This window comes from Dama dama, chromosome 23 (assembly GCF_033118175.1).
Source record: "Dama dama isolate Ldn47 chromosome 23, ASM3311817v1, whole genome shotgun sequence".
Taxonomy (NCBI): Eukaryota; Metazoa; Chordata; class Mammalia; order Artiodactyla; family Cervidae; genus Dama; species Dama dama.
This window is the reverse complement of record NC_083703.1, coordinates 55,130,609-55,156,660: the sequence shown is the minus strand read 5'-3', so window position 1 is coordinate 55,156,660 and position 26,052 is coordinate 55,130,609. Positions and strand designations below refer to the sequence as shown.

Genomic DNA, 26,052 nt, shown 5'->3' with positions numbered 1-26,052 from the left:
AGCCACCCTACCTGTGTCCATAGCCAGCATGGCTTGCACCTCCCGGACACGGGCCGCCAGCTGCTCCTTCCTGGCCCGAGCATCGCGGAGCTGGGTCCCAGTGTCCTGGAGGGTGGCCCGCGCTGTGGGGGAGATGGCTTCAATCCTGAGGAGCCCCCGCCCCCACAGTACAGGTACAGCCACTTCAGTCCTGACCAGGGAGTGTTAAGGCTCACACACACACAGTCAGAGGGAGACACCTGGATACAAGAGCCATCTGCGTGGGGGGAAGTACTGCAGCCCAAGTCTCAGAGCAGCCTCCTGGGCCCACAGCAAATGCAACCATCCCCATTTTATAGGTGAAACAATGGAGGCTCAGAAAAGCTAAGCCACTGTGCATGGCCACCAGTGCCCTGAGGTGCTCACAGCAGAGGGTGCACACACACACACACAGCCTGCCTGGCCCTCCCCCATGGCCTAGCACACACATGGCCCTCAGCCAAGACAACAGAACCATCAGCTGGTTCTCGTGTCCTCTCCCCAGGCCCTTCCACGTCCTGGGTGCCTGTCACAAAGTTAAGGTGGGTGAGCCTTTGCAGGGCTCCAGGAGTGGACTTGCCTGGGCAGTGGGGAAAATTCACACCCATGGCAACTGCCATCCTGACTCTCACAGTGACAATCCACGAACCCCCATACAACGTGACTGGAGGGCAAGAGTCCCACAGAGCCGGGACACCCCTCAGGACATGACACTCACCGAGGTCCAGTCTCCGCTGCTCTCCCAGGACGGCCTCTTCCAGGGCACTGCTGTTATCCAGTAGCTCCCGGGCCCGGGGCGCCAGGCCCCGCTGCACCACCATCTGCAGATGCGGGGATAGGACATGGTTTAGCCCTGCCTTAAGGGGCTGCCAGGAACAGGGGCTGTAGCTGGGGCTGTGGAGGTGGGGTGGGGTGGGGTGGAAGGGTCAGGGCCTCACCGCCCACGTGTGGCTCGCTTGCTGCCGGGCCTGGTCAGCAGCGCCCTCAGCAGCCTGCACGGCTTGCAGAATGCTGCTGTACGCGTTAGCGGCCTCAATGGCCCTCTGGATGAAGCGGTCCTGGTTGACTCCTTGGATGATGCTGTGAGGGGAAGCCAGGGAAGGTCCGAGGCTAGAGTGGGGGCTCAGCCCAGCTCACTGGCCTCCCCATCACAGCTGCTGGGCCTGCCTGCCTGCTGGCCCCAGACTCCCGGCCTAGGTCATGACCCTCCATTGCCCAGTGTTCCTTTCCTGCTCCTGTCTGCCAACCTGGGCCCCAACTTCTGCCCGGCCCTGCAGGAACAATGGCTGCTCCATCTAACAGCCCTCGCAAACCAGCTCTGCCCTACCCACGGCATCCTGTTTGGGCCCCATACCTGGAAAGGTTGAGTGCCAGCTGGTCCAGCTGCCACGCGTGGGCCTCGGCAGCCTCTACCAGTTCCAGTTTGCTGCTCGCTGGGGAGAAGGCATGCATCTTCTCAAGCAGTGGCGTCCGGGCGCCATCCAGGCTGGCAGCGAGGTGCTCATACTCCTGGGGTGAGGGGTAGGTAAGGTGGGACCCTCGTCCCCATCCCTGTTCACCCAAACCTGATCTGGGCATGCCCGCCCCCACTGAGTATGCAGCCCTTGGGGAGGGGGTTGCTCACCTCCCTGGCCTGGTCCATGCCACGCAGAAGCTCAGAGACCCGGGCCAGGGTGTCTCTGGCAGCCTGAAGAGTAGCCCCCAAAGTGGCATTGTCCCGGGACAGCTCCTGCTTCCGTTGCTGGAGATGATGGGGAGAGCATGGGAGGTAACAGAACAGAGGTGAGGTGGGAAAGTAAAGGGGTGGGGGTGACGTGGTGATGAGTCCGAGGGGGCGGGGTGGAGGAGGGGGCGCGGAGGAGAGGAGGGGTGGAGGAGGTGGTGGGGTGGAGGAGGGGGCGGGGAGGAGGAGGGGCAGGGCCAGCTCTCTACCAGGGCTTCCTCCAGGCGCTCCTGGTTGCGGCTGTTGAGCTCCTCTGCCTCCCGTGTGGTGCCCACTGCCCGATTCAGGGCCTCCCGCAGGTCCATGAGTCCAGCCTCATGCTGGGCCAGCTGGTCTCGGGTGTGTGTGACCAGCGCCTGGTTTCTCTCCCAGGGTCTGGTCAGCTGCTCCTGCACACGGCCCAGCACTGGCAAGGCCCAGTGTAGGAATGGTCACTCGGGCAGTGCCCCCTGGTGCCTGCCAGCCCCCATCCACCCTGTCAAGCTGATGCGACACCAGTCTGGGCTGGCCTCAGCCCCAGGGCCCTCCCCACTCTGCCCTGCTGGGTGGACCCCACTCACATCGCTGGGCCTCCCCCAGCTCGGCCTCAGCGGCTGCTCGTGGAACCCCCAGGTCACGGGCTTGCATCTCCTGCAGCAGCCGCTCCACCTCGGCCAGGACCCGGCGCAGTTGCTCACCCGACGGGACTGAGGCATTGGCTGGTGCCAGGCGGTCCGTCTGGGACTCGAGCTCTGTGGGGGTTTGGACAACGGGCTGTCAGGGCCCAGGGCTGGCCTGCTATCGGGCAGACCTCTGCCCATTAGCTTCCATCCAGAAGCCTCTGGCCAAGCCTCTTCAGGCACCCCACACATGAGCTGGCAGGCCCTGGACTGAGATCCTGCTCCAGGCCACGACTCTGAGGCCCGCCTGGCCTCTGGCCCATGTCCCCTCACCTCCTGCAGCCCCCATGGCAATACCCCCACCACTCCCTCTGCTCAGCCCACTCCTTGGCCCCCTGGTTTAACCATCCCTCCTCCCAGCCCAGCGCTCAGTTGCAGTTTCATCTCCTAGGCCCTGGCCTGGGCCTGGTCCCTTCTGATCTCTTCTTGTGACAGGTGTCAGGTTGTAACTAAGGCTCACCCACCACTTTTCCCACTTTGCAGGGACTGCCTGCCCTCTCGTTCTGGCCACATGGGCTGCCCCTCTCCCTTCCCTACTCAGACCTGATGCTTCTGTGACCAGGACACCATCTCCCTGTCTAAACAGACACCCCGAAGTGTGTTTAGAGGCCAAGCCCCCAGAGACACACCCCTTGCCCTCAGCCCTGAACATCATTCTGCTCAACTCTCCTCACCCGCCCAGCTGAGCCAGTGCCTACCGCTCAGGGCAAGGTCCACAGCCCCGATGGCTGCCAGCAGCGTCTGTGCCCGGCCTAGCGTGGCGTCAGTGCTGTCCAGTAGTTGGCTGGCCTGGGCTCGGGCTCTGGTGGCCTGTGGACAAAGTTCCCCATCAGGCCTCAGCCCCTGCTGGCTGGGGAAAGCCTGGGGCCCTGGGAGGGACCTTGAGCCTGAGCTGAAGGTCAGGGGTGACTTTGGATTGTTTGGGGCCTGAGGAGAGAGACTTCTCAGGGAAGGTTTGGCTGAGAGCGAGTGGGGGCTTCTCTGGAGGAGGAATGTTCCAGGGGGTTCTGGGGCAGGAATCCCCAGGGGCCTGCCTGGCCATCCAGATGCTGAGTGTCCTGCCCGAGGCTTGAGGTCTGTTGTTCCAGTGCCTCCAGCTGCTGTATGGTCTCATAATGGGGGCCTGGGGGGCTCCGAAGCTGGCTCTGGGGGAGAAGAAGGTGAGTCTGTGACCCAGGATGGGTAGGTTACGGGCCGGGAGAGGGCGCCTGGGGGTCAGGCAGGGCAGTACCTGCAGGTCGGTGATGGAGGCGTTCAGCCTGTGTAGCCTGGCCCAGGCCACAGAGCTGGCGTTGATGCCACTCAGCTGCTCCCGGATGGCAGGGAGGAGGGCGCCAACCCGCTCCAGGTCGTCCAGGAGCAGGACCACACAGTGGTCACACACTGTAGGCAGGGGGCAGGTCGGTGTGGGGTGAGGGGCAAGGAGGGCGGGGCCCAGCAGGGAGTCATGGGGGCATCAGCATGGTAGAGATGGTCACCGGGGCTCACAGAGATATAACAGGGGTGCTGGGCTGAGGGTGATGAGGTGAGTGGGGGGTCAGAGGTTAGCATGGGGGTCTCAGGGTCAACAGGAGGACAGCTGTGAGGTCTCAGAAAACTGAGAGGGAGAGCTAGGGCTCTAGGGCTGCTCTGGAAGTTGAGATGAATGTCAGGGTCACCAGGTCAGCACGGGGCTGGGACATGCACTGCCCCAGGGCAGGGTGAACCAGGTGTGTTTCGGTGGCCAGGGCAGTGGGCAGGGCAGGGACGCACCTTCACAGTGCACGCCGTGGCCCCCAGGACCTCCTGGCACGGGCACCTGGTGCTGGTGGCTGCAGGTCTCACAGCGTTCCCCACTGACCCCAGGAGGGCATGTGCAGCGGCCCGTGTGCAGGTCACAGTGGCCCCCTTGGCACTGGCAGCCTTGGGTGGGAGGGGCGGGAGAGGCGGGATGAGTAGCTGGCTGAGGACCCTGGGGGTACTCGCCACCCCAAGGTGCCCCGCCTGCTCGCACTCACGCCTGCAGCCCTGCTCGGGGAGCCCCCAGTGGCCGGGGGCACACTCGTGACATTGGGGTCCCCCAGTCCCTGGTCGGCAGTGGCACTGCCCACTTTGGGGGTGGCACTCGGAACTCTCGGCGGCTGGTCCACAGGCACATGGGCGGCAGCCCTCGCAGCCCTCGAAGCCAAAATGTCCTTCCTGGGGGCACAGACTGCAGTCAACGGCTCTGTCCAGCCCTCAAAACCCACCTTCCTTCAGCCCTGGAGCCATGAGGTCCCGCCCACACAGAGCCCCTCCCCTCCCACCGGGCCCCGCCCCTATCGCCCTGAGCCCCACCCATCCTACCGAGCCCCGCCCCTACACCAAGGCCCCGCCCCTCCCAGGCAGTGCTACCTGACAGCGGTCACAGCGCAGCCCAGTCACACCGGCCTTGCACAGGCAGTGTCCACTGTGGGGGTCACAGGCCTCCGTCCCGCATGGGGAGCAGTCACACCCTGCAGAAAGTCACCCTGGGAAATCACCCCAGCTTCTTCCCAGCCCTCGGAAGCCCTTACTAGGCTCCTACTCCACATGCACCTTCCTCCTGCCCCAAACGAAGCCCCCAGATGCTTACTTTTCACCACCTCCCTGCTTCATCCAGGTCCAGACCACACAGCTGCCCGCTCACTGTCCCACTGTGCCCAACTTCGCTGCAGCCCAGGCTCAGCCCCCAGAGCAGCCCTTTGGGGAGCCCTGCCAGAGCCCTCCTGGGGACCCCCACCCTCAAGAGAGGCCAGAGTCTCCAAACAACCCCTGGCCCGGCCAGGGGGTGCCTAACCGTGAGCTCGGGGGGCCTGGTCAGGTCCACACCATCCATGCTGGGCTCGGCCCAGGACACAGCCTGCTCGGGGGGGACACCCCTCGTCCCTGCCCTCCCCGCTTACGGGTGCAGTTGCCGGGCAACAGGGCATTGCCGTAGAAGCCAGGGGCGCAGCTCTCGCAGTGGGGCCCAGTGGTGTGGCGCAGGCAGCCGCGGCAGGCGCCTGTCAGGGGGTCGCAGTCGCTGAAGAGCATGTTGGGGTCGCCGTTTCCGCTACAGTCACAGGGCTGGCACGAGCTGCCCAGCACCAGGGGGTTCCCGAAGAAGCCAGGTGCACACCTGGGGTGGGGGGGAGCGGGGTCAAGTGGGTGGCGCTGGCTCAGGCACTCAGTGCCCTGGGCCTCTCAAACAGACCCTGCCCCACTCAGGCACTGCCGCCCAGCTCACCGCTCGCAAGAGGCCCCAGCGTAGCCGGGTTTGCAGAGACACTGGGTGCGGCCACCTCGCAGGATGCAGCCTGTCGCGAAGCTGCAAAGACAGAAGTGGTCATCACACACTGGCATCCTCTGGGCAAGCACCTGTGTACTTAGGCTGGGCCAGGCACCAGGTGCTGGGGTCCCACCTCATGGGCCCACCTGGCTGCAATGGCCTCCACAGAGGGCAGTGTTGATTCAACCAGGTGTGGGGGTGGTATTCCCTTCTGGGTCTATAAAGACTTTGGGCCACTAGCCAACAGTCGGGACCCGGGATGGCTGGCCCAGCTTACTTGTTGGAAGGCACGGCCAGGGGGCAGGGGCAGCTGATACAGGGGGCTGCAGGGTCCTCGGAACCAGTGCGCACGAAGCCAGCCTGGCAGCGCTCGCAGTGGTCACCCTCGGTGTTGTGCTGGCAGCCCTGGGGCAGAGGGAACAGTTCAGCACCCACAGTGGAGGCCTGGCTCCCACCAGCTCCATCCCCAGCTCTGCAGGGTCTGTGCCCAGGGCACCCACCCCTGCCTACACCTCAGAGTACCCACCACCACGGACCCAAAGGTGCCCTGGCCTTCCCCACCCTGTGTCTTTGGTGCCTGCTTCCCACCCCCCACGGGGCCCCACTTACTACACAGATGCCTGAGCCAGGGAGGCAGCGGTCTGAGTGGCCGTGGCACTGACAGGGGATGCAGCGACCCAGGAAGAGACCTTTGATGTCCCGGTAATAGCCAGGGGCACACTCCTGGAGTGGGTGGGCATTGGTGGTCAGGGAAGGAGGCAGGGCCAGCCTGACGCGGGGGCAAACCAGGGACCATGCTCACGGGTCAGCCCTCTGGGGTCCTGACCCTGACAGGCTGAAGGCACAGGTGAGGTGTGGAGGAGATGAAGTGGATGCTGTCTGGGTGAACTGTGGATATAAGACGAACTGTGCGCTAAATGAGTGAAGGCCAGCTAGTGCACACAGGGGCCAGGCAGGGAGCAGCTGACAGTGGACAAGCAGATGGTCGAATAAGCAGCCGGCTCGGCCTGAGGCGGGAAGGCTGGCTGCTAGCAGGGTGATGCCCAGCAGGTATAAGAGGAGAAGTGGGGTGAGATGGAGATGGAGGCCAAGTGTGAATGCTTAGGGACGTGTGGGCCGGGCAGGCGGAACACTTGGCCCTGGTGCCCACCTCCACTGCCTCACCTGGCATGAGTGCCCACGGTAGTTGGCAGGGCACATGCAGAGCTCCACGTTGCTGGCTGGAGGCCCCCCACCCATCTCACTGGCCACCTCCAGCGCCACCCTGCGCAGGGAGACGGCCGAGGAGGCCTGCGAGAAGAGGGCACGGATATGCAGCTGCTCCAGGCCAGCCAGCACCATCATGAGCTCCTCGCGCGACACGGTACTGTGGGTCTCCATGTGTCGGAAGTTCCCCTGCATGACCACGACAGGGCTCACTGCGCTGGCCACAGGAGGGCACAGCAGGAGCCCAAGACAGACCCTCCCTTGGGGGCGGGGGCACTCAGAGCACCTGGGTGAGGGTGGGGGACATGTGGTACGGTGAGCGACTCCTGACCTGAGAGACAAAGACTTAACTCACAGAAACACTAACTGCAAACACGAAAGCGGTCTATTTGAGCCTACTGAATATAAGACTGTCTGTGACCCTGAAGGGATCTTAGAAAAAGATGCACAGGCTACAGATGCAAAACAGACAGCACAGCTCCGAAGTCAGGACACAGGCTGAGCATCAGGGATGACACAGGCCCACCAGAAAAGAGACAGGTAAAAGACAGGAGTGGGCAGCGTGCAGAGGGAACCACGAGGACAGCGCACTGGAGGAGCTAACCCATCCTGCTCCTCGACGCTGTTCCACGTCACAGGGAGCAGGCCCCGCAGCCTTGGGGACCAGGGATGACCACTCACCTCCACTAGCTGCAGCTCCCCATGGTGAACGTCGCCAGGCGCTGGGTACACCGGCTCCAGGAACGTGATGCTCATCTGGTTGCCCTGGGGAGGCACGTGGGTGGATAAGGGCCAGGAAGCTGGCTGACCACAGTCTCGGCTTGCCTGTGCCCACTGCCCACCCCACCAACATCCCCTGGTCGGCCACCTGTAGCACCACATCCGGCCTGCTCTCCATGGGGTTGAACACATCCCCACGCTGGGTCTCCGAGTGCAGTTCGTAGCGGAGGGTCCCACCATAGGATGACACCTGGAGGCCAGACAGAGATGTGACTTGGCCAGACTCAGTCCAGGGGCCCGGAGTCGACAGCAGTGGTTCTGGGCACCCTGGGGCTGGGGGTGCGGGTGGGGCCGAGCACCCTCACAGAGCCTCCTCCCTCCCTGCTTGCCCTCAGCCTCCAGGAGGCCCTGGATCCTCTCGAGGTGCCCTCCCAGGGGACCCTTGGCTGCTCACCCGGTCCCCCAGGTAGGAGGGTGGGGCCTGCCAGTATAGCTCGGGGATGGCCTCGGGCACGCGCTGCAGGTCAGCGCGAAGCAGCAGCGCCTCCGGCCGCTCGTGGGGCACCACCTGCCGGTCACCACTCAGCAGCGTCCAGCCCTCCATGTCCACGAACTGCAGGGCACACAGGTGGATCACACAGGCTCACGTCCTATGTCCACACGGGCTGATGTGTCCCTGCCTGCCTGCCCACACACCTCACGACGGGCGTAGGTCGAGCTCCGGCAGCGGTCAGTGGCCCCGAAGCAGAAGCAGCGGGTGCAGCCTTTGGGATTGGCAGCGTCCAGTGAGAATGTCCCCAGGCGGCACTGGTCACACCTCAGGCCCTGCACGTTCTCCTGTGGGTGGGAGGGCACGGCAGGGCAGGGCAGTCAGCCATGTGTAGGGGGTCCAGCCAGTGCTGCCTGTCACCCTGCAACTGGGCTGGCTGTCCCAAAGGGTTCCAGGAGGAGCCCTCCTGGAGAGGATGAACTTCAGCTGACAAAGCAGGACGGGGGACGTGGTGGGCAGCGGGCCGGGCCGGTGGACCCCTCACCTTGCAGTAGCACTGGCCTGTGACGGGGTCGCACATGCCAGGCGCAGAGCCTGCCTCATGGCAGTCACAGGGGCGGCAGCTGGGGAAGCCGTGGAACCCAGGAGCACAGGTGTCACAGCGGCGTCCGGCCACGTTGGGTCTGCACCTGCCGTGAGAGGTCAGGAGCCGGCTGGGCCTCCCTCCACCTGCCCCTCATGTTGAGACGGGACCAGAGGTGTCCCCCCACCATGGTGATGACCCCCCAAGAGCCAGAGGAGAGGGCGCTGCTGAGCCCTGGGAGACCCTGCCGGGGGGGATGGGGTCAGGGCTCGCTGGCAGGGGACCTGGGACTGCTCCAAGGCCACAGAGACCCCCAGCGCAGGCACTCACTTGCACTGGCCGCTGTCCACATCGCAGGTGGGGTCCATGAGCTCCTGGACACCGGGCCCTGAGCAGTTACACTCCTCACAGCCCACCAGGGGGTGGCAGCCAAAGGTCTGGGGCTGGCAGACGAGGCAGTCGGGCGGGATGGTGCGCGGGGGGCAGATGCACTGGCCTGTGAGCTCATCACAGAGGCGGCCGCTGCAGTCACAGGCTGTGGGTGCGGGCACAGCACCCGGTCAGCAAGCCCAATGGCAGCCCTGAGGGCACTGAAGGTGGGGCGGGGAGCGAGGCCACCCTACCCCAGCCTGGATCCACCCACTCCGGGCCCCAAGTCCCAGGCAGCTCCTCTGATGTGAGGTCAGGCGCTCAAAACTGCTGTCCGATCCCCAGGACCTTCCGGACAACAGTGCAAGGCCCGACTCTCACAGACAGGAGGGGGCAGGGCTAGTTCACCAGCTCGAGAACATTCTCCTGACCGTTCTTGCCTGGAGGGCACCCCGGGCACTCCCAGGACTGGGGTACTCACGCCTGCAGTTTGGGAAGCCCCAGTAGCCCGTGGCACAGCGGGAGCAGTCGCGGCCGATGACATGGGCGCGGCAGGGACACTGGCCCCCAAAAGGCTCGCATGTGGGGCCCGTGGCGCCCACCTCGTGGCAGCCGCACGGCCGAGCCCCATTGTTGTAGAAGAGCGAGAGGGAGGTGGCGGCACTGCGGCAGAAGGCGGACGAGCCGGAGGGGCTGGGGGAGGGGTGGGGGTAAGGCCAGCTGCCAGCCAGCCACACCTCTGCACACCCCCACCCCCAGCCCCGAGCCCGGCCCACCTGATGTGGTAACCGTGGGCGGCGCACTGGCTGATGAAGTCGTAGGACTTGTCCAAGGGCTCCTCCCGCAGGTAGCTGGAGCTATAGGCTTCCTCGGGGACCACCAGCACGTACTCCTAGAGCATCAAGGCCCGGTCACCTCCTGTGGGCCCAGCTCAGGGTCCAGGTTAGGGGAGGGGCCAACACCAGCGCTTCTCTCCCACAGGCCAGCATCCAGTCGGATAGCATCACACCCTGTCCTGGACCCTGGCGAGGCTGCCAGGTTATGGGTCCCTCCCTTGGTCACTCAGAGGGGAGGCCGGCCTTTGCAGCCAAACAGGAGCTCAGGAACAGGTTGTGAAGAGGCAACTGGGCTCCGGGTGCCCCCATCCTTTTCTGCCAGACACCCCTGTCTCCTTCCAGGCCTCCTCCTCCAGGAAGGCCACTCTGACCAGCAGGGCCCCCAGGAGCTGGTGGGTATCATCTTGGCTCAAGGACACCCAGGGCCTATCAAGATGGGCCTGGAGGTCCCCAGATGCTGCTGCCCTAGCACCGGGCTCAGAGTCGCCTGTAGAGAGCAGGGGACATGCCCTGGCAGGATAACCTCTAATGGAAGGATGGGTGGAGGACAGACACCAGCCTCCAACTCACCAGCCAGAGCCACCGGCCCTCGGGCACACGCACGGTCACAGTGAGCTCACTGTCAGTCACGTCCAGGATGGCCCGGCCCTCACACACCACCAGTGTGCGGCAGCCATAGCCATGCGGGCAGAAGCTGGCGTTGGCGTGGCCTGGAGGCGAGAACCAGCAGGTCAACACCCACCACATGCAGACCACCCCTGCCCCACGGCCTCGTCCCAGGAACCCCTGCAGTCGCCATGGAGGTGGGGGCACCCAGGGCAGCACGTGCCACTGTGGATTGTGCATCTATGAACATGACACGGATGTGTGACCCGAACAGAGGCCCACATGGCTGGGTGCACTGTTACAACACGAATTGGCCGTGCTCACGCACGAGGGCCCGTGAGATGCAGGTCTCTGAGCCCTGCAGAGCAGAAGGAAATAAATACATATGGACATGTGTCCCCAGGGAGCCCTCAGTCACCCTGGCATGTGGTGGGGGAGTTCTGAGTTACCACACAGACGTCAGGGGCAGGGGCTGCCACCTGCCATGGCCTGGGGCACCCCGTTTGAGAGCCGAGGGCAGGACAAGTTGTGTGGCCCAGTCACTCACAGCCAGGGGATGGGCTCTGCTTTGTGGCCTCGTGAGCTGTGGAACCAGCCGCACCCCATCCACATCCTGCATGGGCCATGTGGACTAGACCCCTGACAGCCCTCTCACCCAGGGGTCCAACCCCTCTGCTCACCCTGCCAGACGCGGCCCCCATTGATGAGGACCTCCACGGCGAAGGTCGGGTGGGCGGGCTGGTAGCCGTGCAGCAGGAAGGCGTAGCGTCCCAGGGCAGGCACGTGGGTGGTGAAGACCACGGTACCCTGCGGGGAGAGGCTCTGGTGAGCCCACACCAGGACAGGCGGACTGCCCACGAGCCTGTGAGTCCGGGCCCTCACCTGGGGGTGGCGCAGCAGCGTGGGCTCTGCGTCGGGGTCCACGGCGGTGGGGGGCCGGGGCTGGGGCCCGGGTGGGGGTGCGCCTGGTGTCAGCTCCTGCGAGCGGGTCAGCGGGAGGCCGGGCGGCAGCGGCAGCACTTGGCAGTCTCTGAGGAGCACAGGCTGGGGCGGCTTCGGGAAGCGGGAGGGCAGGCAGGCGGCACTGGGGCAGGGGATACACCGGTGAGCTCCCGTGTTTCCGCCACCACCCTGCCGCCCCCGCCAGGCCCCCAGCCCCACTACCTGCTGGGGCTGAAGGCACCATGACTGCTGATGCAGCGGACTCGGGGCTCCACGAACTCTGAGCTGAAGGTGTCCGTGGGTACCAGGGTGACACTATTCTGTGGGCAGCAGATGGTGTGGGTGCAAAGGCAGGTGAAGCCCAGCCACACCTGCCCAGGCTGGCCCGGCTCTCGGCACTGAGCCCCTGATCCCCACTCAGCCTGCCTCTCCTCCGGCTGCACAAACCCCAGCCCTCGAACATGGTTTCTAGGCCCTAGAGCGCCTTCCAGCCCCAACCAACCGCAGGCCACACCTCTTCCTGCGCCCTCACCACTGTCCATGGTCACAGGGCAGAACCCAGCACAGGTAGGTGCTCTGCAAGCCAGGGCTCGTGAGCAGGTGTCTCCGCCCTGTGCTGTCCCCAAGGGGTAGAAACACATGTGACAAGTATGGTAAAACATGACCTCCCAGTGTGTCTAGAAAAACCTAACAGTGGAGACAGAAGACTGCGAGGCTACAGCGACAGGTCAGTCCATCCCAACACAGCGTTGGCAGAGAAGACAGCACAGAACACCCACGTGACTCCCGTTATGGCAGGTTCCAGAACAGGCATACAAGGCGGCACAACCAGTGTCCAGGGTGACCACGGGAGGGGCCTAAGGGGCATCAGGGTGGGGCCGTCTTGCCTCTGGCCTGAGTACTGGGCGTGTGGGAGAATCACGCTTGGGCAGTTGGTATAGCTCCATGGGATGTTTACAGTGACCCAGCCCAGGACTGTAGGACTGTGTGTGTGTGTGAGGAAGGAATCACAGGGGTTCCAGCATCAAAAACTTAGGAGGAAGCTATGTGACATGAGTCACTCAGCAACATGGAAGAGACACACTGACTCTGGAAGGAGGAATGAGACATGGCAGATGGGGTGTGGGACTGTGGTTTTTGTTGCAAGTCTTTTCAATATTTGAAGCTTTTATAAATATGTGCACCTATTACTTTGATAAAACTTTTAAAGGCCTAGGGATACGTAATGATGAAACTGTGTAATACTCTGATGAGAAAAATGTCATCTATTTTGTCACTTACTGAACAAACACGTATGCTTGGTTCTGGGCATCAAACTAATGGTTAACACTGCATGGAGTTTAATGATGCAGAACAGGCCTGCAAACAGTTAACCTTGGGATTTAGTTTCCAACTCTGTGAGGAGGACACAGAAGCAACTGAGTTCGATGCTAGCTGAGTCCCAAGCTTCAGGACCTAAGATGCTCACATGGTGTGGCATTTTTGTAAATTATACCAAAAAGCGGCCTTTCTTTTGATACCAAAAGATCATTCTTTCTGGGCTTCCCTTGGGCTCAGTGGTAAAGAATCCATTTGCCACTGCAGGAGACACGGGTTTGATCCCTGATTTGGAAAGATCCCACATGTTGCAGGGCAACTAAGCCGTGTACACAACTACTGAGACCATGCTCCGCAACTACTGAAGTGAAGCCCACACACCCTACAGCCTGTGCTCTGCAACAGAGAAGCCACTGCAGTGAGAAGTCCAAGTACCGCAATGAAGAGTAGCCCCTGCTTGCAACAACTAGAGAAACCAGCACAGCCAAAAATAAATAAAAAATTTAAAAAGGTTATTTCTTTCTACCCTGGCTCCAACGCATTATAGTTCCCCTTAAGTGACTACAGGCATTCTCTATAGATAAATACACATTTCATACCCATAGGAAAAAACCTGCAGGGGAGGGGTTCTGGAAGAACCTGGATTTAGCACAAGCTGAGGGCAGTGCCTGTGATGGGCATCCAGGCTCACCACACTTTACTTCTGCGCAGGTTTAAATCTTTGGAAAGATGGAGCCCTGCAGTGGGGTCCCGGGGCCCATGCAGGTGAGGAGTGGGGGCCTTACCAGGAAGAACCGTGCCTGCTCGGCTGTGAGCCGGATGCTGGCTTCTGTGTCCAGGTAGAAGACGGCCAGGTGGCGCTGGGCGTCCAAGGCCGTGCCTCGGCACAGGGTGCTGGGGTGGGCAGGGGTGGTTAGTGGGTAGGGCAGCCCTGGGGTCCCGAGCCCAGCCCCAGCGCCCTCCACACCCGGGGCTTGCACCCTCTACCCACTCCCCACACACCTGTATGGGCAGGGGTGGAGGGTGAGCACCCCCTGCTGGGGGGCTCTCTGGGGGGTGTGTACTGCCACATCCACCTCCTGGCGGGCGTCCCCGTTGGCATACTCCACCACCAGGGCATAGGGGCCTGGCTGCGGCACTGCCATCTGAAGCTGGACGTCCACCTGGGGGGACAGTGCGATGTGAGGCCCCACCCCAGGCCCCCTCCAAGAGAACAGGGTGCTCCTGAACACGGCCCTTCCCATCCTCTGTGCCCAGAGCCTCGTCCTCCTGTCTCAGGGCCTGTGTGCCCACCATTCCTGCTGCTGGAGGCGCTCCTCCTGCGGCCACTCGACCTTCCAACCTCTGCTTACTCCGAGCGTCCCCTGCCCATCGTGGCCCACCAGCCTCATCACTGGAGAGTGTCTGGTGCCTGAAGTGAACCAACGACCTGCCGCCCCCTCGTGATAAGCTGGAACGCTGGGCCACCCTCACCGCATTTACAGCTGAGGCCCCAGGCACTGACTCTCAAGGTCAAAATCCGGAAGGCAGCAGGAACTGCCTGAGCCACTGTGTGGGCCTTGCCCCCATCATGTTTGCCCTGCACCCATGTCCCCTCTGCAACACGGACCCCCCCATCCTCCAGGCCAAGGGCATGCCTCCCCAGGACTTGATCCTACTTGTCCCCAAGGGGCCCCGGGGACACGCACATCAGTGCCCCAGCAGACAGCGAGTGGCGGGTGCGAGGGGCTGAGCTGCTCCGTGGGGCAGGGCCGGGGCAGGCTGTTGTCACGGCGACACAGGGCCTCGGGCCCAGCGGCGGAGGGGAAGCCATCCAGGGGTAGGTGGGTGTAGAGGAGGCAGCTGCTTAGGGACACACAGTCTGGTCAGCAAAGGGCAGGTGGCCTGAGCACCGGGAGGGGCAGGTCCCCCCCAGCCCCACCAGACTGGCCCTCACTTGTCTCCAGAGCGCTGGGCGTCTGGCCGGAACATGCAGGGCTCGGTCACTCTTAGCTGCAGCAGGGCCGCCTCATAGTAGGCGCTAGGCAGCAGAACAACGTAGTCCTTGGGGGGAGGGGGGAGGTTAGGTGTCGTGGCCCCTGCCCCAGGCCCCGCCCCAGCCCTCTCAGCCCCGCCTCACCAGGAGCACCCCCTCGGCCTCCACGAGCAGGGCCCAGGCGCCAGGGTTCAGCACAAAGGGCTCCCCCAGGCCCCTCTGGGGCACGGTGACAAAGGCAGGCTCGGTGCTGGGTGGGAAGGCCACGGGCTGGCTCTGTTCTGTGCCTGGGGGTGCGGACAGTGGGCTTTCTGGACGCAGGGATGAGACGGCCACCCCAGGCCACGGTTACCAACCCCCCAGGGTCAGGAGGACGGGTCTGGCCTCCCCACCCACGCATGGGGATGTGGTGGGAGCTGGGTGGGGAGGGGGCAGCCCCAGCACTCACAGTTGGGACACGTGGTGAACCTGCCCTGGTCTCGCACGGAAACCCGCCCGCTCACACTCGTGGGCCCGCGGTTGACATAGCGGAAGACGAGCCGGAAGAGGTCAGGGGAGGTCAGGTTCAGCTTGGCCACGATCCTGGGCTGCAGTGGGGTCGGGGAGTACAGAAAGTCGGGGCAGCCCCTCCCGGTCATGCTCAGTCCACACCCATGAGCCCACCCCCTGCCAGCCATCATGCCAGGAACACTGAGCCCGCACCTGGATGGGTGTCATCTGCGCATAGCCTCTCCAGCTGAAGTTCTCGAACTCCAGGGGGTTGAAGCCGAAGCGCACAGCGTGGCCCTCAGGCGTGGCCGCCTCCTCTAGTTCCAGGCGCAGGTGGTGCAAGTCGGGGAGATAGTGGTCCTGAGCGGGCCTGGCCACAGCAGGGGCAGTCAGGGCGGGACAGGTACTGGCCCTGCACCGCACACTGGGGTCCCCAGGGAGAAGCCAGTGGACAAGCTGCTGCCCCAGCCCACACCCCCAGCCCAGCCGGGGTGGGGTACCCACTCGCTGCAGGTGGAGCCCTGGGTGTTGGGGCGGCACATGCAGGCGCCTGTCCTCAGCTCACAGCTCTGCCCCAGTGCTCCGCCAACATCACACCGGCAGCCTGCAATGGGGGAGCGAGTGAGTGAGGCCCAGCCCCACAGCCTCCGTGCTCCTCCTGCAGCCCGTGGCTCAGGACTCCGCTCCATCCACCCTCCATCAAGAGTGACCCAGGCTGAGAGGACGAGTGTTGCCGCCACCAGGAGCTGCCTGGGGCTCTGGACAGCAGAGGGTCAGGGTTTAGGGCAAGGGCCCTGGGATTGGTGAGTGATGCCTGCCAGGGCATGGGACGGAGGGAGAAGGACGGGGTGAAATCTGCACCTCCTCCACACCAGCACAGGTCTGGCCAGGCACCCAGAGTGGCTCAGCGAGTGCCATGTGACACCCAGGCCCTGGCTGGCCCTTGTCCCATGTGTCCCTCCCTGGGCCTCAGCCTCCCCAGGACATGGTCCAAGGGCCAGGCAGTGGGCCTTACTACGGCAGCCGAAGTAGTCAGCCTGGTCCAGCCCGAAGAAGCCGTCCTTGCAGGCCGCGCAGGTCTGGCCACACACGTGGGGCTTGCAGAAGCACTGGCCATTGCCCTGGAGACCAAGGGAGAAGCTGGGACCAGGTCTGGGAGGGTCCCTACACTCTGTTCCCATGGACCCTGGCACCTCTGCCCTCAGACTCACCGGCTGGCACTGGGCAGCCCCACCCAGCGTGCCCCTGGGATCACAGTTGCAGCCTGGGGGAGAGGCAGAGCAGGGCTGAGAGCAGGGTGGGGGGCAGGAGGGCTGGACTCCATCTCCACCCTGGCCATTGTGGAGCCAGTCCTCCCCTCCCCAGCGTCTCCCCCAGCACACTAACGCCACCCCAGGCAGACTCACGGGTACAGCCCTCAGGGTTGCTAGGACTCAGCCCCCAGAATCCAGGTTTACAGCGGTCGCAGCTTGGCCCCTCCACATGAGCCCGGCACGTACAGGGGGCCTGTGCCTGGGAGAGAATGAGACTGAGGTTCAGAGTAGGTCCCTGCCCTCCTAGCACAAACCCTCAGCCCTGGAGCCTGGCCCCATCTCAGGCATGACCCAGCCAGGGGACCAAATGGGCTCTGAGGTTGCCACAGCAACCGAGCAGCAGGTGAGTGATGGTTTCTAGAAGTGAAGGCCTCAGCGCCAGAGGGCTGCCCCGGGCTCACCTCGGGAGGGACACGATCAGCTGGGGCCAGGCCAGCAGGATGGCAGGAGCCAGCTGTGGAGAGAGGCCCAGGCCATGGTCATTATTCAGCCATCGATCCTGACGGCTGAGGGCTTCCCCAGGCCTGGCCAGGACCTGAGGCCCCATGGGAGTCAGCACACATGCCTTCCACATGTACGAACAGGTAAGAAACCACAGATGCCTTCATGCCCTAGTCCCTGTAGCTGTGAGGGCATGTGCTCTCCCCCACCACACAGCTGTGAACACACAATGAGCACACACTCGCACAAAGCACATGAACAAGCGTGAATAGATGGACAGCATGTGACCACATGCACAACACACGGACACTCATGTGATTGCAGTGTGTGAACCGCATGAACACACGAGAGAGCACACAGGGCACAGCACCAGCGTCGCGGGAACACACAGCACATCACACTCACACTCACACACACACACACACACACACACACACACACACACACACACACAGGGGGCCAGCCCACCTTCGCAGTAGGGGAAGTTGTATGCACCAGGCACACACGTGTCACACCGCAGTCCCGTCACTCGCGGTCGGCAGCTGCACTGCCCACTGTGGGGATCGCAGGCTGTGTGCAGGGAACCTTCAGGGGAGCAGTGGCAGGCTACAGGAGGGAGAGGAGGGGGAGTCAGCACGTGGAGAGCACGCGCCCTCCCTTCCCTGCCCCCCTCCCCCTCCCAGGGCACTCACGGGCACAGTCGGGGAAGCCGTGGAAGCCAGGGCTGCACTCCTGGCACGTGGCTCCCGCGTAGCCTGGGCGGCAGCGGCACAGCCCACCCGCCCCACACAGCTGGTCCACGGAGCCCCGGGGGTCACAGGCACAGGCTGCAGAGGACTTGGGGTCATGCCCTGGGCACCTGCAGTGGCCCTCCCCCCTGCCCAGAGCCCCACCAAAGCCACTTGCTCACCGTGGCACTCGGGGTAGCCGTGGTAGCCCAGGCGACAGCGGTCACAGTGGGGGCCGTTGAACTCTGGCCGGCACGGGCAGTGGCCAGTGTCGTCACAACCCTCGGGGAGGGTCCCCACGGGGCTGCAGCCACACACTGCAGGCCGAGAATGCACGGGGCCCTGAGCTGGCAGCCCAGACCCAACCCCACTCCCGCCTGCCCACTGGGGGTGCCATACTCACACTGGCAGAGGGGGAAGTGGAAGTAGCCGGGGGCACAGCGGTCACATGCGGCCCCCTCAAAGCCTGTCCGGCACATGCACTGGCCCGAGTCACGGTCACAGGTTCTGTCCACCACGCCGGGGCTGGAGCACTGGCAGGCTGCAGAGAGGAGGAGGTCACAGAGGGGCCGGACTCCTGGGCTTTGCGAGGGGATGCTGCCAGGGCCGGGGCTGGACTCACGCTGACAGCCTGGGCCGTAGAAGCCAGGGGCACAGAGCTCACAGTGGGTGCCCTGGAAGTTGGGTTTGCACACGCAGTGCCCCACCTGCGGGTCCTTCCGGCAGGCATTGCCCTGGGTCCCGGCGGCACTACAGTCACAGTCTGGAGGGGGACAGGGTGGGACGGGGATCTCAGAGGCCCTGCAGCTGTCCTGCTCAAAACTTCCCTTCTCCACAAACTCCTTTCCTTGCCTTTTAACACTGTACTTATGCACAATGAAAAAGACTTTAAAAAGGCCAACAAGGGAAAGTGGATGTTTCAGGAAAACAGTGGCATGCAATGAAATCAGGAGCATTTTATATACACATAATTAATTGTTTATAATGTAGACAACAAGTCAACTGCAGGTGTTGACATAACCAAAGAAAATGCAAAAAAAAAATCTTAACAAGGCAAAAAGAAAATTCTACTCTTTATATGTAATTCTGGAGATTAGGAAGAAGGAAGAAAAAGTGTGCTAGATGTCTTAACTGATGCACAAAAAGGGACTAATATTATTTTTGTTACTGACATAAAATAAATAATGGTTCATTGTTCAGTCACTAAGTTGTGTCTGACTCTTTGCAACCCCATGAACTGCAGCATGTCGGGTTTCCCTGTCCTTCACTGTCTCTTGGAGTTTGCCCAAACTCATGTCCATTGAGTTGGTGATGCCATCCAACCATCTCATCCTCTGTTGCCCCATTCTCCTCTTGCCCTCAATCTTTCCCAGCACCAGGGTCTTTTTCAGTGAGTCAGCAATTTACATCAGATGGCCAAAGTACTGGAGGTTCAGCTTCAGGCTTTCCAGTGAATTGGAAGCGTTGATTTCCTTTAGGATTGACTGCTTTGATCTCCTTGCTGTCCAAAGGACTCCTAAGAGTCTTTGCCAGCACCACAGTTCAAAAGCATCAATTCTTCAGTTCTCAGTCTTCTTTATGGTCCAACTCTCATACCTGTACATGACTACTGGAAAAACCAGAGCTTTGACTATATGGACATTTGTCAGCAAACACTGTTGAGGGTTGTCACAGTTTTTCTTCCAAGAAGCAACTGTCTTTTAATTCTGTGACTGCAGCACAAAATAATGGTTCATTATTTGTCAAAACATAAAGGTAACCTTGGCCCAGACCAGAAGATAGAAACAGAACTTGCAAACCCTCAGAGAAGAAAACACAAGCCAACCAAAACAAGTTTTGCAGTCAATCCAGCAAAAGTCAAGAAAGCAAAAATTTAAGCAGAATGAAAGAACTGATACAGCTGGGGCAGGGGCAAGCCCAAACCAATAGCAGCCACAGTCCCTCTGCCAGGCCGCATCTCCCCTCATGAGATAAACCCAAAGGCATTGGTTTGACTCTTGAAGGAGAATCTGGTCGCACCCTTTTGAAAGAATGCACCTTGAACCAAGGACTTGGACAAGAAATAAAGAGCTTCCAAAAGGGAGAGTGTGGAGTGTGGTGAGCCCAGGCACGAGCATTAATGGAGACAAGGATGTTGTGTGTGGAGGAAATGGACTTGCTCCCCAAAAGATGCTGAAAACCCAAAGCTCTAAGAGCAGGATAAACATGGTCCAGAGGTACTGAAAACTAAAACTATTGAAATTGGGAGGGAAATTTGGTGAAACCACTGTCAAAGAGAGAAAGACTGAATACACTGTTCCCAGAATGTGACAAAAACTAAGAACAGAGTGGGTTTAAATAGCATAATTAACATGTCCTTTAATAAACGTATGTGTACAAATCTATTCCCACAGAGAACACAAGTTCCTGTCAAACATTCTCAGACAATCTAAAAGGGGTCACATTCCAGGTGAGAAAGAAAACCTCAAAATCCAAAGACAAAAAGTAGAAATTTTCAAGCTACCAAACCTGACCATGGTGCAGTAAAATAAAACAGAACCATAAAAAGAAGGGACAGAATGGAAATCTAACCATCTGGAATGACAAACACAGTTCTAAACAACTCAGGTGAAAAGGAAAATGAAAACTGAAATGATACACAATTTAAAAGGAACAGTAGTGAGAACACAGCATATCAACTCTATGGGATACACCTAGCCAAAGCTACATTCTGAAGCAAATTCATAGCTTTAACCCTGGGTTTCTCAACCTTGGCACCAGTACCATTCTGTGCTGGATGACTATTGTGGGGGTGGGTCTGTCCTGTGGTCTGCATGATATTTAGCATCATCCCTGGCCCCTACCCACTAGATGACCATGGCATCCTCCAGTTATAATAACCACAGATGTCTCCAGACATTTTCCTGTCAAATAAAATCAGCTTTGGTTGAGGAAAAAATGCTTTAAATGTTTTGTGGATAATTACGAGAAACTAAAAGTAATAATAATGCAAGAAACTATGAAAATGGTAATAAGTCAAAAGAAAGTAGAAAAAGACAAATACTGTATGATCTCACTTATATGTAGAATCTTAAAAAATACACACACACACTGAATCTTTAAAAATACCCTGAGCTAGTGGATATTAAAAAAAAAAGGTTGATAATTGCCAGAAGCGGGGATTGGGAGTTGGGCAAAATGGATGAAGGGAGTCAAAGGATGCAAACTTCCAAATACAATGTTAAATAAGTCATGGGGATATGACCCACAGCATGGCAACAGTAGTTAATAATAACATACTGCATAATTGAAAGTAGCTAATACTTTGGCCACCTCATGCGAAGAGTTGACTCATTGGAAAAGACCCTGATGTTGGGAGGGGTTGGGAGCAGAAGGAGAAGGGGACGACAGAGGATGAGATGGTTGGATGGCATCACCGACTCGATGGGCACGAGTTTGAGTGAACTCCGGGAGTTTGTGATGGACAGGGAGGCCTGGCGTGCTGCGATTCATGGGATTGGAAAGAGTCGGATGTGACTGAGTGACTGAACTAACGAACTAACTAACTAAGAGAGTAGACATTAAAAGTTCTCAGCCAAATTAAAAAAAAAGTTCTCATCATGAGAAAAAAATTATAATTCTGTGTGGTGACAGGTGTTAACTAGACCTTCTGTGGTGATCATTTCACAATGTCTAGAAATACCAAGCCTTTGTGTTACATACCTGAAATTAACATACTGATTTAGAATTATACCTCAACAAAAGAGAGAAGAGAGAAAGATAGATTTTAGCTCAAATTTTTCTATATTAGGAAGTAAAATCTCTCTCCCAAACCAGAGAAAAACTCCAGCAGATCTTATCAATATAAACCTTAAGCTGCACTTCAAAAACACTAAAAAACTCAGCAAACTTCTGTTGTATCTCATGAAGGCAGGAAAGAAAAGAAAAACAGACAAAAGGAACGGAAGGAAATTTGAAAATCACGTACAGAATACTGTGCATAACTTTATGCCAACACCTTTTAAAATCCAAATGATATAAGCAAAATTTGCTAAGAAAACATAAGTAACCAAAACTGACTTAAGATGAGGTAGAAAATGAACATGCATAATAAAAAAAAATTAAAACCATCACCTAAGATGTCCATGGTCTAATCAGATTCACATGAAGAAAATAACAACAAGGGCAAATTACCCACTGGGAGAAAAGCATGTGACCCATGAGGCATAGATACTATAGTTAATGTGGAAAGAGCTTACAGCAGCAAACGAGTGAAAAGAAAACTGAGCCATGACCTCAAATGGGAAATTCACACATGAAAGCAACAGAAAGAGTCCAGAAACATGAGAGAAGATTCAAACGCAAATGAGGCAAAGAAATACGGCTAAGACCAAGGAAACACCAAATGCCATCAGATCTAAGAACCAGTTACAGGACACACCACTATCTTGAGCTGCTGTGAAAGGAAAATACTGGCTAATTAGACATTGATAAGCCACCAACCAAAAGGTGCACCCCAACTCCAGGAAAACTGAAGATTTCTGGATTAATGAATGTTGCCGTGCAGAGACAGCAACGTTTTGACACGAGTGACGTGAATGATGCCACTCCGCCCAGGCAGACGATTTTGCCAGGAGAGCAGTTTGGCAACATGCAGCCAAAAATGTTTCAAAACCTTCTTCTAGGAAACTGTCCTGCAGAAATAGTTAATAATTCATGGAAAGCTTTAGCTGCAAGGATGTTTACTATGGTGTGTTTTTTTTTTTTTATGGTGTTATTTTTAAAAACTCTGGAAAGAACCTAAATTACCAAGAATTGAGAGTTGGTCAAACAAGAACTACATCTGTGTACATAATGTAGAATGTGAAATGACGTGTTTACAGGATGGTGTGGGTGGAAAGCGCAATTACACAAAAGTGCACACAGTGCACATGGATGTTTATAAAAACACAGCATACATGCAGAGGGAGGAGGGGTTGTTTGCAGGAGTTGCGATTCTGGATAACTCTCTTTAACTTTCCGCTTTCCTATATTTTTTAAGGTTTTCTAGAATGAATATGTATTATTTGCACAAAATTAAAAGAACCAAAGACAAAGTGAACAAAATGGAAATATCAGGTTGGTGAAAAAGTAACTGCGGTTTGGGACCATGAATTTTAAATCATTATAACCAGGCTCAAACACATCTTTATTAATGAAAATAGGAACCATTACAATCAATACAAATAAGTTTGCTTATTCCTGTAGCATAAAGATCCGTGCTTCGGGATTTGATGAACACTTGAAAAGCATTTTCTGCCTCCTGCTGGTTGTTGGAAGCATTTTCCCTGCAAAAAGTTGTCAAGATGCTTGAAAAAGTGGTAGTTGGTTAGCAAGAAATCAGGTGAATATGGCAGATGAGACAAAACTTCTTAGCCCAATTCATTCAATTTCTGAAGTGTTGGTTGTGCGATGTGTGGTCGAGAGTTGTTGTGGAGAAGATTGGGCCCTCTCTGTTGACCAAAACTGCAGGCATTGCAGTTTTCGGTGCATCTCATCGATTTGTTGAGCAAACTTCTCAGATGTATTGGTTCTGCTGGGATTCAAAGAAAACTGTAGTGGATCAGATTGGCAGTAGACCACCAGACAGGGACCATGACCTTTTTTGGTGCAAGTTTGGCTGTGGAGCTTCTTTTGGGTCCAACCACTGAACTAGCTGTCACTGGCTGTCGTATACAATCCACATTTGGTCACACATCACATTCCAAATGAAGAAATGGTTCGCTGTTGCTGCACAGACCAAGAGAAGACGACACTTAAAGATAACGATTTTTTAAAAATTTGTGGTCAGCTCATTAGGCACTGTCTTACTGAGCTTTTTCACATTTCCAATTTGCTTCAAATGCTGAACAATTGTAGAATGGTCAGCGTTGAGTTAGTTGGCAACTTCTCATGTAGTTGTAAGAGGATCAGCTTCGATGATTCTCTTGGTTGTTGTCAACTCTGATGGCTGGCCACTGCACTCATCTTCAAGGCTTCTGTCTCCTTTGCAAAACTTCTTGAACCACCACTGCACTTTATGTTCATTAGCAGTTCCTGGGCCAAATGTATTGTTGATGTTGCAAGTCGTCTCCGCTGCTTTACAACCCATTTTGAACTCGAATAAGAAAATTGCTGAAATTTGATTTTTGCCTAATATCTTTTCTCTAATCCAAAATAAATATAAAATAAACTGGGGCTGCAAAGAGTTGGACATGACTGAGTAACTTTCACTTTCACAAACAGCAAGTAATTCATTAGGGCTCCCCTGGGGGATGGTAAAGAAACTGCCTGCAATGCAGGAGACCCAGATTCAATCCCTGGGTCAAGAAGATTCCCTGGAAAAGGAAATGGAGCCCACTCTGGTATTCTTGCCTGGAAAAATCCCATGGACAGAGAAGCACAGTGGGCTACAGTCCATGGGGTCACAAAGAGTCGGACATGACTGAGCGACTAACACTTTCTTTTTTTTTTTTTCGACTAACACTTTCAACTTTCAATAAGTCATTAGCAAAAAGAACATAAAATAAGAAATGTGCACTAAAATGATGCATCACATAACCATATTTAAAAATGTATTCCAATATCAAACAGCAAAGGTCAACAATGCAAAATCACAATTACTTTTGCACCCCGTCTCTGTGGGCCTGGGTGTGGCCCACTTTGCCCCACTGCTCCAGTGGGGCCTAGGGCAGGATGGGGATCTTGAGGGACACTTACTCACGATATGTCCGGCAGGCAACACCTGCTCCCCGGTGTCATTGTGGGAGGAAGAAGGCACCGCTGAGGGAGGGGACAGCACATGTCAGCGAGGTGGGGTAAGCACCTGGCTGCCAGGGTCTCCCCATATCCCCAGAGGTACAGGCAGGATGAAAGGGTTCCCCCCCGCCACTGGCTCCAGCCCAGTATCGGGGGATACTCAGGTGCCTGCCCACTCTCCCCAGCCCCCGTCACGCCCTCACGGTAGCAGTGTGGGAAGTCAGTGAAGCCTTCAGCACACGCGTCGCATCGCGCCCCTGTGAAGTTTGGCCGGCAGTAGCAGCGGCCAGTCAGGTCCTCACACGTCCCGTCTGTGAAATCCGACTCACAGTTGCAGCCTAAGTGGGTGTGGGAAGTCAGGGGACCCCAAGCCCAGAGCTCTCAGGCCTCCAAGGAGGGTCAGCACCTGCACCGCCACCCCCCAACCTGGGATGTGGGATGAGAGCCATGGCCTCCCAGATAGCTGCAAAGGCCCCAGGACTCCCCATCTGGGCACACCCTGCTCCTGGACACCCTTGGGACACACCCACCCCGACCACACCCGGTCACCCCCACTTACGGCGGCAGGCATGGGGTGAGTCGAGTGGGTGGTCTGGGGAGCGGTAGAAGCCAGGCAGACACTGCTCACAGTTGATGCCCGTGGTGTGATGCTGCGATGGAACAGGGCCACTGAGTCCAGGAACCCACTGCCCCCAGCCTTGTGCGGGCCCTGCCCACCCGAGACCCTCACCACAGACCTAGCGATAGCCCCACCCACCTGGCAGTCGATGCACACGCCCCCGCCCTGGTAGACCTGGTCTTGATTCTGGCTGGCATTGCGCTGATCCACCTCTGGGTCGTAGTAGCAGTCATGGGCGTGGCCATAGCAGTTGCAGGCTGGAGAGCAAGAGGCTCAGCTGTGGCCAGGCCTCCATGACCCCCGCCAGACTGGGACCCCCAGGCACGTCCCATAAACTGCAGGTGACCCCAGACTCAGGTGATGGAGTGTGCCATGTTGCCTGTGTGCCAGGCACTCCTTGAGCATGTATAAGCATGTGTGAATGTGTATGAATGCTGTGTGTACTGTGTGAGCACATGTCCACATGCACATGTGAGCAAACACGTGTGTGTACATGAGTATGAAGAATGAGATGTGAGTACAAGAGTGCATCGTGTGGGTATGAGTACATTTGAGCACGTGTGAGCATGTGTAGTAGCGCGTGTGTGAGCACCATGCAGGTGTGTGGAGAGGCACTCACACTGGCATTCGTTGGCACTGTCTGTGGTTGCTGGCCTCCATGGCTGCTGGTTGAAGCCGGGGCAGCAGTGGTCACAGGAGCCCCCACAAGTATTGTGTTGGCAGGCGCACTGAAGCCTGTAGGGGACACATGGGCACAGGAAGGGCTCAGACCCACCAGGGACCCAGAGGGACCGGAGAAAGGCAGTGGCTGTGTAGGGACTTCATGGAGGACGGGAGCTCGGGCAGAGCATGGCATGGTCCGTGCATGTGGCCCCTGACCACAGGTGAGCCTGAGCCCTGGGCCCCTCAGGTTCTAGCTACACCCTCCCCATCACAGCCAGGACCCAGGCCAAGTCTGCAGCTTTCCCGGGCCAACTCTGAGGTCTGGGTCTTG

General features: G+C 58.3%; 1 protein-coding gene across 1 annotated transcript in view; it reads right to left on the bottom strand.

Annotated features, from left to right (window-relative positions):
- Positions 1-26,052, bottom strand: part of LAMA5 (laminin subunit alpha 5) — a 62,492-nt gene that overhangs the window by 6,595 nt on the left and 29,845 nt on the right. Inside the window, exons 14-65 of the mRNA XM_061125677.1 lie at positions 25,678-25,793; positions 25,197-25,315; positions 24,999-25,089; positions 24,643-24,777; positions 24,401-24,463; positions 18,306-18,446; positions 18,087-18,224; positions 17,866-18,000; positions 17,648-17,782; positions 17,424-17,561; positions 16,916-16,968; positions 16,608-16,713; positions 16,413-16,465; positions 16,217-16,322; positions 15,706-15,805; positions 15,415-15,571; positions 15,161-15,299; positions 14,857-14,999; positions 14,674-14,780; positions 14,426-14,579; positions 13,740-13,900; positions 13,523-13,631; positions 11,643-11,740; positions 11,361-11,562; positions 11,159-11,285; positions 10,443-10,582; positions 9,813-9,928; positions 9,518-9,729; positions 8,998-9,202; positions 8,629-8,773; positions 8,291-8,431; positions 8,049-8,207; positions 7,743-7,844; positions 7,556-7,639; positions 6,833-7,063; positions 6,278-6,391; positions 5,946-6,073; positions 5,627-5,707; positions 5,304-5,518; positions 4,774-4,874; positions 4,398-4,578; positions 4,153-4,302; positions 3,632-3,783; positions 3,435-3,545; positions 3,099-3,210; positions 2,302-2,472; positions 1,951-2,147; positions 1,643-1,759; positions 1,373-1,527; positions 957-1,098; positions 737-839; positions 12-122 (exon numbers count right to left, since the gene is read on the bottom strand). Coding sequence (XP_060981660.1) covers positions 12-122; positions 737-839; positions 957-1,098; positions 1,373-1,527; positions 1,643-1,759; positions 1,951-2,147; positions 2,302-2,472; positions 3,099-3,210; positions 3,435-3,545; positions 3,632-3,783; positions 4,153-4,302; positions 4,398-4,578; positions 4,774-4,874; positions 5,304-5,518; positions 5,627-5,707; positions 5,946-6,073; positions 6,278-6,391; positions 6,833-7,063; positions 7,556-7,639; positions 7,743-7,844; positions 8,049-8,207; positions 8,291-8,431; positions 8,629-8,773; positions 8,998-9,202; positions 9,518-9,729; positions 9,813-9,928; positions 10,443-10,582; positions 11,159-11,285; positions 11,361-11,562; positions 11,643-11,740; positions 13,523-13,631; positions 13,740-13,900; positions 14,426-14,579; positions 14,674-14,780; positions 14,857-14,999; positions 15,161-15,299; positions 15,415-15,571; positions 15,706-15,805; positions 16,217-16,322; positions 16,413-16,465; positions 16,608-16,713; positions 16,916-16,968; positions 17,424-17,561; positions 17,648-17,782; positions 17,866-18,000; positions 18,087-18,224; positions 18,306-18,446; positions 24,401-24,463; positions 24,643-24,777; positions 24,999-25,089; positions 25,197-25,315; positions 25,678-25,793 — 6,902 coding nt within the window. The remainder of the gene's footprint in view (positions 1-11; positions 123-736; positions 840-956; positions 1,099-1,372; positions 1,528-1,642; positions 1,760-1,950; positions 2,148-2,301; positions 2,473-3,098; positions 3,211-3,434; positions 3,546-3,631; positions 3,784-4,152; positions 4,303-4,397; positions 4,579-4,773; positions 4,875-5,303; positions 5,519-5,626; positions 5,708-5,945; positions 6,074-6,277; positions 6,392-6,832; positions 7,064-7,555; positions 7,640-7,742; positions 7,845-8,048; positions 8,208-8,290; positions 8,432-8,628; positions 8,774-8,997; positions 9,203-9,517; positions 9,730-9,812; positions 9,929-10,442; positions 10,583-11,158; positions 11,286-11,360; positions 11,563-11,642; positions 11,741-13,522; positions 13,632-13,739; positions 13,901-14,425; positions 14,580-14,673; positions 14,781-14,856; positions 15,000-15,160; positions 15,300-15,414; positions 15,572-15,705; positions 15,806-16,216; positions 16,323-16,412; positions 16,466-16,607; positions 16,714-16,915; positions 16,969-17,423; positions 17,562-17,647; positions 17,783-17,865; positions 18,001-18,086; positions 18,225-18,305; positions 18,447-24,400; positions 24,464-24,642; positions 24,778-24,998; positions 25,090-25,196; positions 25,316-25,677; positions 25,794-26,052) is intronic.